We start from the raw sequence: 12,446 nt of genomic DNA on the forward strand, positions 1-12,446 counted from the left end.
TGTAGGCTGCGTGTCCTTAACGGACATTCATGGACAGATGCAACAATTATGGATTTTACAAACTGTTCGTAAATTTACTGAAAGTTGGCAACCCTGCTGCCTGAGCATATCTAAACAAGGTATTTAGAGGCATCGGTTTCAATAAACACTTACACTGTGAGTTATCGCTGGGTAAAGGACTGGGGCAGGCGGTGAAATTTGTTGAAGTTGTATGTACTACTAATAGCTGCAGGAGGGGGGCAGAGTCAGCTCACACAGACACAAGAAGCTGACAGGCAGGGAGGGATGGGTGAGGGGGAGAGACGAAAGCTGCAGATGGCAGAGGCACGTAAACTGACCACGGTAATCAGGGCTCAGCGGACATGATTATTGTGGTCAGTACACAGAGGGGGACACAGGAACTGACAGGATCAGCCAGGTTTTTTACAGCGTAGAAAGGGGCAGGTTAGATAGCACAAGCACTGTGCTGTTCAACCTACTATACGGAAACAGGAGCACCCCCCCCCCCCTTTTTTTGGGGGTTACAAACACTTTATGTTAAACGTTTTTCAAAAGATTCTCCCCCAGCCCTCCCCCTAAACACTTATCTGAATCCAATCTCGATCCAGTGCTGTGCTCGTCTGCAGCAGGTCTTCTCCCCTCTCCTCTCTTCTCACAGGAGACTCAGCAGCAGTGGGATCCATTGGCTCCTGCTGCTGTGAGTTAAAGCCTATGATGAGGGGCAGGACTGGGCTTTGTGTGCGGTCTACAGAAACCCAAAGCTCGGCTTGGGATTGAGCGTGCAGGAGTGCCCCATGGCAAGTGGTTTTCTGTAGGGCCACTTGGAGAAGAGGAGGAGCCAAGATCCGGCAGAGGACCCCAGAAGTAGAGGTTCAGGCTGCTCTGTGCAAAACAATTGCACAGGACATGTAGGTATACCACTTTTATTTATTTAAAAAAAAAGCCTTTACAATCCCTTTTTAATGTGGAAAGTTTTTTATTTTTTTTAACTGATAATGTGTTCTGAAAGCCTGTATCTTTATTTGCTTAAAGTGGAGTTCCACCCATAAATATAACATTACATCAGTAGTTTTAAAAAAAATTCATTAGTCCTTTAAGAATTTTTTTTTTTTTTTTTAGATGCCTTCAAAGTGTTGTTGCTAGGCAGAATAGTTAATCTTCCCACTTCCTGCACCTAGGTGCTTAAGCTTCCTAACCTACACCGCACAGACTCCTGGGAATGTAGTGGGTGTAACTTTCCAGGAGTCTGTGCACTCCCCAGTCTCGAAGAATCATGTGACTTAGGTTTTTAGATCAGGTTTCAGCACCTGTACTGTCCATTACACTGCTTGTGCAGCACAGAGCATGTGCGAGATCTGCAAGGCTGAAATCCAGGAAGTCATACAGTCTGCCTTCATGATGCCCACACTTAAGATGGCCCCAGTCAATTTCTATTTTATAAAGTGTCTAAATGCTGTAACAAACGGACATTAGTTTACAGACTAACTTTACTAGAATACATTAAGCTTGTGTATTACAGGGGTATTTATATATAAAAAGTGAAATTGTGGCCGGAACTCCGCTTTAAGTTGACCAATAAAGGGTATCAAAACTTAAAGCTTTTTGCGATCTGATCTGCATGCTTGTGTCAGGTCATTGACTTAGAATTTATTAAAGGCAGAGGATTAGAATGACAGCCAGGCAATTGTCCTTTTTAAAAGTAGCATGGGTGGCCTATAATTTTCTCTCATTAAAGATTTGCCCATTATCTATTAAAAGGAATGTATATTGGCATTGTATATATTCATTATGGTCAGGACAAGGGATTGCTAGGTCTGAACAGAACTATATTGTCAGCGCTGTAATAATAATAAAAGGCTGCTTCTTCTGTGCTGTCTCTGTATTAAATATTTTGGGAATCATTTGTCATGTATTAAATGTGTAGTAAAAAAAAAACTATTTAAAAACAAAAAAAATGTACCCAAATCTGTTAGTTTTCACTGCTCGTTATTCAATCTTAGAATAAAATTAAGTGGTTTGAGGTTTTCAAAAACGTAAACTTCCAGTATTCTGTAATATTTGAATTAAAAGTTGCATATATTCCTTCCAACTAACAGCATATATAATATCATGTAATATAAAATGATTGTCTGACTAAAGTGATGTGATTCATATTTTTAGTTCAGCGCATCTGAATGTGGCCGCAGTAGATTCTGCGTAAGGAATCCAACTTCTTGTGACCCTGAGCGGGATGTAGAGTGCTTTTTCTTGTCCTTCCAGAAGAAAGCCAACTCCATGCAGATTGAATTGAGCGGACCAGCGAAAGGTTATGTGTCGTTTGCCTTGTCACATGATCAGTGGATGGTTAGTACTAAGCCTATAAGCAGGTTCATTCACCAGTAACCTGGCACAAATTGTAACCCCTTCATACTAAGTAATTTTCAGCTTGTGTTCAACTGTTTGCCGTGTCTGCAGAGCTTAGTGCACAAAGGGAGGTCCAAAACTTTGCTTAGGTTCCACCTTCTTCAGTTTTACTCTTGATTTTCACTTTTAGGCCCCTTTTACGCGGTCGGACCATTCAGGTCCACCTGTCAGTTTTGGCGGCAGACCTGAATGGCCGCTCCATGCAAGCCTATGGAGCGTCGGATGTCAGCACTGACATCCGACCCAATCCGATCCGCTAAAATCAGACGTATGGCGATATGTCGCCATCCGTCCAAAGCGGATCGGATCGGGTGAGATCTCTCTATAGAAGACAGCGTCGCTCGACAAGCCCCTCCCTGCTCAGTGAGCAGAGAGGGACTTGTCATCCGCCGGCTCAGCGGAGATCTGCAGAGAGATCTTCCGCTGAGCTGACGGACTTCGTAGCGACAGAGTCCGCCTCGTGTGAATGAAGCCTTATGTTTTCAATAATGTTTTGAGTTGTTGATTGTTGACCTTGGGCATCACCAAAATGCTTTAAATGCTGTAAAAAAACACACCAAAAACAAACCTCCCCATTGAAATGAATGGAAAATACACCAAAAACGCACCTGCGGTTGTGTTTTTGGTATGTTTGAGTCACAGGTGCAAAATGCACGCATATGCGTTTTTGCAATAGAGCTTTGTTAAAGGAGCTTAACAGATATTTTATCCTGGCTATTGTTTACCCTATATAGCAAGTCGGGGTTTAGGGTAAACTCTTATTTATTCAGATAATAAAAAGTCTTCATTTAAATTCATGCCTGTATTGGTTTCCTTCTTAATTGTTAGACTCTTAATAAAAGACACATAAACTTATTACTAGTGGTACTGTCATCCTAATAGTCAATTTTGAATAGAGATAGGGCTTAAGGGACCCCAAAACCCAAAAGGTCAAAAGAGGGGGGAGAAGGGCAGTAGGACTGTTGCGGTACAAGATGAGTAGGTAAACTCAGAAAGAGCAGATATAATAATAAATTATAAATGTATTGACTTAGTATCAAAGTAGAAAACATCAAACAACAAAAACAATAAAATACAATACAAACATCGTGACAGGCCGTACGTGTCACCGGAGTTGATTATCCCTTGGGGCGAAGATCACGGTGGAGGTAGGGGTCACGAGGGGGGGGGGGGGGGGGTGTCTCAACTAGTTTCGCGACCAACGTCGCTTCGCCAGGAGAAGTTCCAAAAACAGGGATCCCGTCAGCTTAGGCGCCAAAGCCGAGTCCCAGGACATTTGCTTCTCTACCAAGCACCAAGCTACTTCTGGCTACTGCCTTGCGAGGCTCTAATAGGCTTACTGCACTGACCCTTATACCTACCACCAGCAATTTAATGCTATCACAAATCATGTTTTGAAGCACAAGTGTTTACTGGGTCTCTGGTCCTGGGACCCTACACTTTTGTTCTGTACCTCATACAGTTAATAGGTCCATCTCCGCATCCGTCCATCCTGGTCGCCGCGGGAGACTACCCCGAACGGTGGCTTTGGCGCCTGAGCTGACGGGATCCCTGTTTTTAGAACTTCTCCTGACAAAGCAACGTTGGTCACGAAACTAGTTGAGACTCCCCCCCCCCCCCTCCCCGTGACCCCCTACCTACACTGTGATCTTCCCCCCAAGGGATCATCATCTTCGATGACACGTACAGCCTGTCACAATTTTTGTATTGTATTTTAGTGTTTATGTTGTTTGATGTTTTCTACTTTGATACTATGTCAATAAATTTATATTTTTTTATTATATCTGCTCTTTCTGAGTTTACCTACTCATCTTGTACCGCAACAGTCCTACTGCCTTTCTCCCCCCTCTTTTGGCCTTTTGGGTTTTGGGGTCCCTTAAACCCTATCTCTATTCAAAACTCCAACGATGAAGTTTACAGAGAATATGGAAGGTTGAGATCCACAACTGAGCTCCTTTCAGACTGCACTTTGGAGCTCTACTTTTAAGGGACACTGTTGTTTATCCCACCAACTTCGCTAAACATCAGGAAATCTCCTTCCGCAGCTTTCCTATGTAATGGAGTAGCTGGATACATGGATTACCGTATTTATCGGCGTATAACATGCACCCTAACTTTAAGAGGGAGTTTTCAGGAAAAAAACTTTCCACAGCCCCCTGCGTATAACAAGCAGGCACACTTTACCCTCTATCATCAGGGTAACAAAGTGAGTGTTATATGCCAATAAATACAGTAATTCATATTGGTGGCAAACTCACCAAATTTTGTTTTCCCTATTCACAACCGCAGGAGGTTGGTATTTCGGGGATGTAGTTGGTTGGAAGGTTTCCTCTAATAAAACAGAAATGAATATAGAGAGTCTAACACAATGAGGAACCAATACTGCTTGTGTGGCAGTAATGGGGGGGGGGGGGTCACCTTGTATACGCTCATAGCGGTTATGTATGTGCAAGTTACAGGAAGACCAGTAGACCACTGGTGCTCTTGTTTATCCTTCTCTTCTCCATGAATTCCTTTCTCACCCTGTTGTGCTGTTTTTGATTCCCCATTGTGTTCCTGTATCTCTCTCATCTCATGACAACTTAAATGGGTAACTCCTACGCTAATAGGTATTATGCCTTTAGGTGTGACAGCTAAAAATATCATCATTATTGTATTGCATCCTATTAGCAATTTTAGCAGTTTTCTATTATTGTTATCTGCTGTGGTTCTACACATGGTAACTACTACTTGCTGCCCTACAATCTCATGTTTTTTGCTTTTGCAGGGTGATGATGACTACTACTTGTGTGTGATAGATGGCCAGATGGTTGATGTAAACCCAGCATACACTACAGGACGGACGCACCCAGAAACAGCATCTCCGGTAACCATCAATTTTTAGATTTTCTGTATTTGTTTTTCTGCTCATGAACCACCCCCATCCTTTTTTAAAGTAGAATATTGTTCACAGCTTGATTAGTAATGCTAATAATACCCTTTTTTTTAGTTTGGTTATTTAACCCTTTCTGACAGTTTCATTGGGCTTTTTCATAAAGTTTTGGAAAGGGCCACATGCTCAAATGTGGGGTTACTCCAAAGGTATTGGTATAGGCAGCCAGAAAGATATAGTTAGCACGACTACCAGGTACTGATAAGCTGGGTTCCCCAAGGTTGTATTAATTGTGGGATCTCATCTCCTGCTTGGCATTGTTCATTTATTTTCTAAAAGAGCTAGAAGGGTTATATTCATTGGGATGTTCTATACACACTTGCAAAAAGTCAAGTCAATTGTTTCAGTGGCAAAATGGTAGCTGTGACAACATTCAATATGACCAAGTATCATAAACAAGAAAGCGTTACAGTTTGCCAATATATATATTGCTAGACATAAAAGGTTTTCTAAGTGTGTGTGCAGCACAGTATACTATCCTTAAAAAACTTCATATACATTAAGTATTATATATACGTTCTGTATTGAATTAAATGTGTGCATAGCTCTTCTCACATCACCCAAAATCAACAAACAATAAATCATAAACTGTTGCAACCACCCTGTATTTGCTGAATCTTTAAGACCCCTTTCACATTGAAGGCGCTTTAGCACTAAAAATAGCATCTGTAAAGCACCTGTAAACTGCCTCCCTTGTCTCCCTAGTGTGAAAGCCCAAGTGCTTTCACACTGGGGTGTATACTTTTTTTTCCGTCCTGCAAGCAGCGTCTTTGGGCATGTGCGGGATCGGTGTATACACCGCTCCTAAACCGCCCCTGCCATTGCAGTCAATGGGCATCACTGCCAATCGCTTTGCTTCGGCAGCTGCGCTTTTCGTGCGCTTTTAACCCCTTTTTTGCAGCGAAAATGAGCAGCGCTTTGCTGCTAACATGGCCCGTGCTCCAGTGTGAAAGGGCTCTAAAACTAACATAAAGTGTGTATTACTTTTTTTTTTAACAAATACAAGGTGGTTGCAACAGTTTGTGATTCATTGTTGATTTTGGGTGATGTGAGAAGTGCTATGCACACACTTAATTCTATACTAGTTAACACTGATTTATAATACTTACTGTATATAACATTTTTAAAGAATGGTATACTGTGCTGCACATCTGAACCTTTGAAAACCTTTTTGTCTATCAATATATATTGGCAAACTGTAACTTTTTCTGGTTTATAAAACTTGGTCATATTGGATGTTGTCACAGCTACCATTTTTCCACTGAAACAATTGACTTGACTCTTTGCTGAAGGTAAGTGGGTATGGTGTCCATTTTTAGGTCATCCCAATGAATATAACCCTTCTACCTCTTTTAGTAAATGAACATTGTCAAGCAGGAGATGAGAGACGGTGCTAGCGTGTAGCTGAAGAATTGGGAAGGGTTAAAATTACAGTAGGTGTTTGTGATATTGTGTTTTTAGCACGACAGCATCGCGCTGATTCTCGGCGACATGGTGCCGAGATCTCGCACTCACTGGAATAGTGACAGCACATCCCAGCAAGCGCGTCATAGAAGCGACGGGAGATCCGACTTGGATTCCCGCCAATTCTACACGTGTGCGGCGTTTGTTATGAATCCTGAGGGGGAAGTCCCCGCCGGATTTTAAATAAAAATCCGGCATGGGTTCCCCCTCAGGAGCATACCGGGCCCTTAGGTCTGTTATGGGTTGTAAGGAGAGCCCCCCTACGCCGAAAAAAACGGCGTAGGGGGTCCCCCTACAATCCATACCAGACCCGTATCCAAAGCACGCTACCCGGCCAGCCAGGAAGGGAGTGGGGACGAGCGAGCGCCCCCCCCCTCCTGAGCCGTACCAGGCTGCATGCCCTCAGCATGGGGGGGGTTGGGTGCTCTGGGGCAGGGGGGCGCACTGCGGCCCCCCCACCTCAGAGCACCCTGTCCCCATGTTGATGAGGACAGGGCCCCTTCCCGACAACCCTGGCCGTTGGTTGTCGGGGTATGCGGGCGGGAGGCTTATCGGAATCTGGGAGCCCCCTTTAATAAGGGGGCCCCCAGATACCGGCCCCCCACCCTAAGTGAATGAGTATGGGGTACATCGTACCCCTACCCATTCACCTGCAAGAAAAGTGGTAAAAACACAAATAAACCACACAGGGTATTCAAATATTTTATTAGTCTGCTCCGGAGGCCTCCCCTGTCTTCTTTATTAGCTCTTTTACCAGGGGAAGCTTCTTCTTTGACGTCTTCGGGTGGGTGGGGGCCGCCGTCTGGTTCTCTTACACCGCCGGGGGGGGTCGCTTTTAAAAAAGCCCCCACCCCCCGGCGGGTTTCCTCCGGCGTCTTCGGCGGGGGGGCTTCATCTTCCGCTATCCCGACGGGTCTACTCCGCTATCCGGGGGGTCTTCTCAACTCTCCGGGGGTCTCCTTCTATGTTCGCCGCTCTCCGCTGTTGACTCGGCGCACCCCGGTTCTTCGTCTCGCTGTCCGGTGTCTTCTTCCGTGCTGTACGTCTTCTTCTCCTTCCGTGCTGTGAGTTCTTCTTCCGTGCTGTGACGTCATGTTCTTCACTTCTCTCCTTCTCCCGATGTTGACACGCCGGCTCTTCTCGCTGAAATGACTGATGCGCGCCTTGCATCGGACCTATATAGGCCTCACAGTCCCATCATGCTCTGTACCTACCCATGTGATACCTACCCACGTGGGTAGGTATCACATGGGTAGGTACAGAGCATGATGGGACTGTGAGGCCTATATAGGTCCGATGCAAGGCGCGCATCCGTCATTTCAGTGAGAAGAGCCGGCGTGTCAACATCGGGAGAAGGAGAGAAGTGAAGAACATGACGTCACAGCACGGAAGAAGAACTCACAGCACGGAAGGAGAAGAAGACGTACAGCACGGAAGAAGACACCGGACAGCGAGACGAAGAACCGGGGTGCGCCGAGTCAACAGCGGAGAGCGGCGAACATAGAAGGAGACCCCCGGAGAGTTGAGAAGACCCCCCGGATAGCGGAGAAGACCCGTCGGGATAGCGGAAGAAGAAGCCCCCCCGCCGAAGACGCCGGAGGAAACCCGCCGGGGGGTGGGGGCTTTTTTAAAAGCGACCCCCCCCCCGGCGGTGGAAGAGAACCAGACGGCGGCCCCCACCCACCCGAAGACGTCAAAGAAGAAGCTCCCCCTGGTAAAAGAGCTAATAAAGAAGACAGGGGAGGCCTCCGGAGCAGACTAATAAAATATTTTAATACCCTGTGTGGTTTATTTGTGTTTTTACCACTTTTCTTGCAGGTGAATGGGTAGGGGTACGATGTACCCCATACTCATTCACTTAGGGTGGGGGGCCGGTATCTGGGGGCCCCCTTATTAAAGGGGGCTCCCAGATTCCGATAAGCCTCCCGCCCGCATACCCCGACAACCAACGGCCAGGGTTGTCGGGAAGGGGCCCTGTCCTCATCAACATGGGGACAGGGTGCTCTGAGGTGGGGGGGCCGCAGTGCGCCCCCCTGCCCCAGAGCACCCAACCCCCCCCATGTTGAGGGCATGCAGCCTGGTACGGCTCAGGAGGGGGGGGGGCGCTCGCTCGTCCCCACTCCCTTCCTGGCTGGCCGGGTAGCGTGCTTTGGATACGGGTCTGGTATGGATTGTAGGGGGACCCCCTACGCCGTTTTTTTGGCGTAGGGGGGGCTCTCTTTACAACCCATAACAGACCTAAGGGCCCGGTATGCTCCTGAGGGGGGAACCCATGCCGAATTTTTATTTAAAATCCGGCGGGGACTTCCCCCTCAGGATTCATAACAAACGCTGCACACGTGTAGAATTGGCGGGAATCCAAGTCGGATCTCCCGTCGCTTCTATGACGGCTCTGTCTCCATCGCGGCAAGCCAGCTCGGCGCTGGCTCCCGCGATGGGGCTCGTAGGTGCTCAATCTCGCCGAGAAAGAGAGCGAGATTGACACAAAATCGGGTTCACCTACTGTAAGACTGACCTAGAAATATACCTGTGTTTTGAGGGCTATTCATAATGAAAATAGTCTCTGAGAGTGTTCCAACTGGATTGAATGTACCATTGGTTCATTCTGTGTATGCTACAACAATTTCTGATCATACCATTTACATTTCACAGCATCATTTTGAGACCTTTGTAAATATGCATATGCATAGCGCATTTTGGTTCAAGAGCTAAACTGTAGAGCAACCTTGTAAGAAACATATTCACATGCCCTTCAAAGGGCCGTGCCTCTTTGGAGCAGCCCTAGATGTTCTCGTAAGGGATGTTTCTGGTGGTAAGAGCCTTCCTCGTCCCCAGCGGAAGAAGTATAAGGAAAAACTGACCTCTGATCTTCTCACCTTTTGGTTCCTCCGCTGCCTAAACTTCATGTGAAGGCCCCCTAAGCTAGCTTCCAGTCCACCCGCAAAGTCTTGCACTCAAGTGGGCCACATTCTCAGATAAGCCTTCTTTCACTTGAAATTATACCCCCAGTTGAGGGAAATCTGTTGGGAGCACTTGGGGCACCTTGCATTCCAGATGCTTGGATGCAGGAGGTAGTGTCCCATGGCTACAAACTTGAGCTTTCGTTTCTGTCCTTTCCTTGTTTACTCTCCAAACATTCCTGTGGGGTTGATTTACTAAAGTCACAACCACTTTGCACTGCAAGTGCACTTGAAAGTGCAGTCACTTTAGATTTGAGGTGTAAATCTGAAATGAGGGGAAGCTCTCCTATCATGTACAAGCAAAAATGCTGTTTTTTATTTTCCTTGCATGTCCCTACAAGTGCACTGCAAGTGCAAAGTGGATTTGCTTTTAGTAAATAAAGCCCTGTGTCTCCTTGTTGGCTGGCAGATCTCCATCAGGCTCTCTCAGGTCTTCAGGACACTATGGGAGTTATTTACTAACAGCAAATCAACTTTGCACTACAAGTGCACATGAAAGTGCAATCGCTGTAGACCATGCAAGGAAAATAAACAGCATTTTAGCTTGCACATGATTGGATGCTAAAAATCAACAGTTGGCCGATTATTGTTTCGATTTAATCGGATAATAGCCTTAAAAAAAAAAAAAGCATTTAAAACAAATGTTGGGCCAATTTGTTGTTGGGCAGATTTCAAAACACAAATTGCTGCAAAAACACATTACATGCTTTTCTGCAGCTTCTCCATTGAAGTATATTGAACCAAAAATAAACAAAATAGCACTGTTTTGCGTTAAAAAGTCCTTGCCCTTTCCAAATGCGCAGCAGCTGAAAAAAAATCATGGATGTGAACTTGTCCCATAGGAAAACATGTAAATGAACTGTAGTGTGTTTCTGCAAAAAGCACCAAAAAACAGAGGTGTGACCCAGGCCTGAGATGTTTAGTAACATAATGAGGTTATAAAAAAAAAAATGTACAAAAAGAGCAAATAATTGCTACTGTAAGGGGTTAATTTTTTTACTGTGGGACAATAAAAAGTAATATTTACAGTAGCGATTTGCTTTTTTGTACTATAAAGGGCTAATTTTAGTTTTTTTAACCCCATTATGTCTCGGACCAGACCATGTACATGTATATCTTTAAAGTGAGATTTATTTACAGTGAACAATAACCACATACCAACAGCAATAAACACGAGAATGCATTAAAATCAAAACTGAACTAAAATGCAGCAACCTAACAACTAACTAAATATACAAATGTATACACAGGAAATATTCAGTGCAAGGAGAAAACTGGGGGAGCAGATGGGAAGAAGGGAAACAAGACTGAGAACAAGGCAACAGGGTACTGGCAATATCATGGGTAAATGGCAACCGAGTCTGAATGCAACACAGCAAACTGGAACAAGGCAGGAGTAGTCAAAACACCGAGGCAAGGGGCCATGGCAGAAGTGTAATTTAAGTACTCCCTCCATGCAGGTGTGGCCAGGTGAAACTGATTGCTGGACCCTTCTGACTGATTCCTGGAGACACCTGCTGGTGGACACTGTAACTGCAGAAATTGGCCCAGAGCACCACAGTGCCACCAGCAGGGGAACTCGAACTCTTGGATGGCCATCTGATCAGATTTCGATCAGAGCTGCCCATTTTTTCAGCCTGGTCAGCCATGTATATTTCTGGAATCCACAGGTGAAAGAAGTAGATGCTCTGGTGGCTCTATGGGATTAATACACCCTAATATCCCCACACACAAAACTTTGTGCACCTGCTCTGAGTCGAGGTGGAAGGCCGTCTGGTGAACCTCATTGCTCCAGACTGGTCCAGGCAGATGTGACATGCTGTAAACCCAAACTAAAGAGCAGCACTCCTAAAACAAAAAGAAGAATAAATCTTCGTATGGTGTGCTGACCTAGTCATACATTTAGCACAGAGGTCTCCAAACTTTCTTAACAAAGAGCCAATTTACTGTCCTTCAGGTTTTTGGGGAGCCGGACTGTGGGCAATGAGAGTAGAAAATGTTCCGATGTTAGTGGGAGTAAACAAGGCCCCATCATTGATTTTAGTGGGAGGAATAGTGCCCAATTGATGGTTTCAGTTGGAGGGAAAGGGTTTCAAGGCCAGGTAGAGGCAAGCAAAGGGCCGCAACTGGCCCCCGCACCACATTTTAGAGACCACTGGTCTAGCAGATGCACTGTGGGCTCTGCCAGATCATCCAGACTTTATAAGAGCTGATTTGCCATCCCACTTCTCTGTTGCCGGCTTTAACGGCACAGCTGTTTTAAATGATATGAGCATCTGAGTCTGAGGCCTCGTACACACGACCGAGTTACTCGTCGGGTGAAACACATCGTTTTCCTCGTCGAGTTCCTTGTTGGGCTTGTCAAGGAACTCGACAAGCTTGCTTTGCGTACACACTGTCAAGACAAAATCTCCTCGTTCTCAAACGCGGTGACATACAACACATACAACGGCAGGGGAAGTTCGATTCCACTGGCTAAACTCTTGGGGCTGCTTTTGCTAATCTCATGTGTTTGCGTGTTAAGTTTGTTAAGAGATGATTTGCACTTTTCAGTCTGTTACAGCTTGAAAAATATGTAGTCTCCATTACAAATGCTACTTTTACTTTGACAAGCCAATTTGAGACTCCCGTTGAGAAAATAGAGAACTTGCTCTCTTTTTGGCTCGTTGAGTTTCTCGACAGTTTCC

At 45.4% G+C, this 12,446-nt stretch overlaps 1 protein-coding gene across 1 annotated transcript in view; it reads left to right on the top strand.

The window, feature by feature from the left end:
- The window catches only part of FRRS1 (ferric chelate reductase 1), a 71,245-nt gene that overhangs the window by 29,838 nt on the left and 28,961 nt on the right, over positions 1-12,446 (top strand). Inside the window, exons 6-7 of the mRNA XM_040359962.1 lie at positions 2,161-2,343; positions 5,171-5,269. Of these exons, the coding sequence (XP_040215896.1) occupies positions 2,161-2,343; positions 5,171-5,269 (282 nt within the window). The remainder of the gene's footprint in view (positions 1-2,160; positions 2,344-5,170; positions 5,270-12,446) is intronic.

This window comes from Rana temporaria, chromosome 7 (assembly GCF_905171775.1).
Source record: "Rana temporaria chromosome 7, aRanTem1.1, whole genome shotgun sequence".
Lineage (NCBI taxonomy): Eukaryota > Metazoa > Chordata > Amphibia > Anura > Ranidae > Rana > Rana temporaria.